The sequence below is a fragment of the Hippichthys cyanospilos genome, chromosome 4 (genome assembly GCF_059441005.1).
Source record: "Hippichthys cyanospilos isolate Australia breed blue-spotted pipefish chromosome 4, RoL_Hcya_1.0, whole genome shotgun sequence".
Lineage (NCBI taxonomy): Eukaryota > Metazoa > Chordata > Actinopteri > Syngnathiformes > Syngnathidae > Hippichthys > Hippichthys cyanospilos.
This window is the reverse complement of record NC_142372.1, coordinates 2,714,528-2,717,027: the sequence shown is the minus strand read 5'-3', so window position 1 is coordinate 2,717,027 and position 2,500 is coordinate 2,714,528. Positions and strand designations below refer to the sequence as shown.

General features: G+C 39.0%; 1 protein-coding gene across 1 annotated transcript in view; it reads right to left on the bottom strand.

Annotated features, from left to right (window-relative positions):
- cdh16 (cadherin 16, KSP-cadherin) overlaps positions 1-2,500 on the bottom strand; it is a 25,292-nt gene that overhangs the window by 12,866 nt on the left and 9,926 nt on the right. Inside the window, exons 8-10 of the mRNA XM_088413590.1 lie at positions 1,690-1,840; positions 898-1,110; positions 77-153 (exon numbers count right to left, since the gene is read on the bottom strand). Of these exons, the coding sequence (XP_088269716.1) occupies positions 77-153; positions 898-1,110; positions 1,690-1,840 (441 nt within the window). The remainder of the gene's footprint in view (positions 1-76; positions 154-897; positions 1,111-1,689; positions 1,841-2,500) is intronic.

Here is a 2,500-nt window from a genome sequence, read left to right as displayed (position 1 = left end):
TGGTCTGTTATTTATTTATTATTTTGTGTGCCAAAAGTACTGATAAAAATGTTCTTTGCAATAAATCTTGTTTTACCTCATGCTGGGAGAAGACTGGCGGGTTGTTGTTCTCGTCTTGCACCGTCACCACCACAGTACATGAACTGTTCAGACCTGCCAGGGACATCATCGCACCTTTTATTGGTGACTCAGGGTCAGGCCAGAATGCCAATAAAAGTTCAGGATGGAACAGCAAGTACCTCATCTTGCCTCCCGTCTCATCCTCGTGCATGACTCATGCAGCAGATGCTTACGCTTCCTGTTTATTGTCAAACTTTACGCTGTTAAGGAAGCTAGCCGCTGTTGTTGATGCACTTGAGATTTGATAAGAGTTTTATGAAGCGCTAAATTATTGACTAATTGAGTCGCACACCAAAACACCATATGCGGTATTTATGAGTAAAAAAATGGAGCAGTAACAATTAAGGTAAGTAAACCACAGTAATATTCGTAGGTCTTCACAGAGGATAAGGAATATATTCTTGAGATTATTGTAACTATCCAGACCATTTATTGTCAATAAATCCAATATCAAAGTAATTTCACCCTCGTCGTTAGAAGTTTTTAGTTATAACCTTTAATGCATCAAATGGACTTTTTTTTCTTTCTGAGTCTGAAATGGCCAACTGCATTTGAATGCACCACTTTAGCGGCTAGCAGTAACGCTGGAGAATGGATTAGCAGTTCTTTAATAATATATAATATTTAATATATATATTAAATGGTGGTGCGTTGATATGATTGCAATACAAATTGAGTTGCGCGGAGGAGTCAAGCTAGCTTGTGGCTGTGAGGAGGAACTTCACAATAAAATCCCCAGTATTTTATCTGTCTACATGCGAATAACTCGACAGTCACCTTTTGCATCTTCAGCGGTGATGGTGAGCGTATACTGCGGCGCTGTTCCCTCCATGCTGTCAGCTTGGACCGAGATGACGCCCGAGTCCCGGTCCACTCTAAACAGAGCCCGGGGACTCTCTGGAATTTGTCCAACCAAGCGGTAGAAGATCCGCACATTATCCGTCTTGGGATCATCGTTGTCAGCTGCCTGAACCGTCAAGATCTCCGTTCCTAGGGAAAATATGAACTGCTCAGTTTTGAGCTTATAGTCCTTACAAGTATTAAGAAACTGTCCAATCTTATGCCATAATTAGATGTTATTTTAGCAATCGTTTAATGACCACGATTATGTCTCTGAGTGTCTCATTTGAAGATAGCTAGACGTCCACAGCTGCTGTGAAGGATCCTTTTATCGCCATTTTGTATGTTTTTATGTAAAACATACATTTTATTGAAGGGAAAGATGTTTTTAAACTTTTAACTGCCGAATAAAAAGCTAAATAATACATTCACACCCATTGCGATAGATGTCAAAGATTCATCGTAATAGTCAGTGTCATCAATAAGAGAGACTGGAGTCAAAAAACACAAACTGAGTGAGAATACCCTTTGCAAAGGGAGAATGGCCTTAGCTTGTACTCTCTATACAGAAAATAGTCCACCTGGTTCTACAAATCCCAAGTTCCAACATTTTCTACCACCCTCTGAGCAAATAATTGAATACATGAGTAATATGTGTTTTTCCATCAGTAATTCAATGGTCTCGTCTTTTGGTACGTTATTGTATGAAGTAAAAGAATAGTGAGCCACCTCGAGCAGCCAGTTCCTTGACCACGGTGTTGTACTGCGCCTGTGGAAAGGTGGGTCTGTTGTCGTTGGCGTCACCAACCATTACTCTCAACTCCACCGGCTTGGCGATCTCTCGGCCATCTGGACGCTCTACCACAATGCTGATGAGGAACTGACACGGCATACAAATATAGTTGAACATATTATTGCAAAGAAAAAAATGAACTCATCATTAGATTTCGAAAATGTAAACAAGACAAGCAGGACAGAAAAGTGGTCGAATTAAAAAGGATAATAATCATAAAGAACGGGAATAATTCCAATATTTCGTTTTTACGACTGTTTAATGCTAATTTCTTAACAACGGCCATAATGTCTCTTGGTCATTATGACCCGGAGGTGTCTATTCAAAATTGTCCAATATTTTTTGTGTGTAAACCCACTCACAAAGTAACAAAGGCAATACTTAATTTATGTGTGAGTGTGTAATGTTTATTTTGCTGGAACAGTAATAACATCTCGGGTCGATTTGACCAGGGTTCATGTATAATTATCCAAAAGCTTCAGAAAGATTCTGTGTGTATGTAATCTACTATTTTACAAATCTGGTGAATTCTTTCTCCCCCCCTCAGAAACAGCAATAATAGTCCTGGGTCATTTTGACCCGGCTTTTTCTTGTTTGTCAGAATAGTATTTCAACAAGCATTGTTGCAAAAATGCATTTGAATGCCATTTTCAATGGGAAATTTAATTATACAATAGCCAAGCAAAAGTCCGGTGATGAAAAACTATATTCAACATTTACTTTAACTTTCAAATGGGTCAGTTTGAC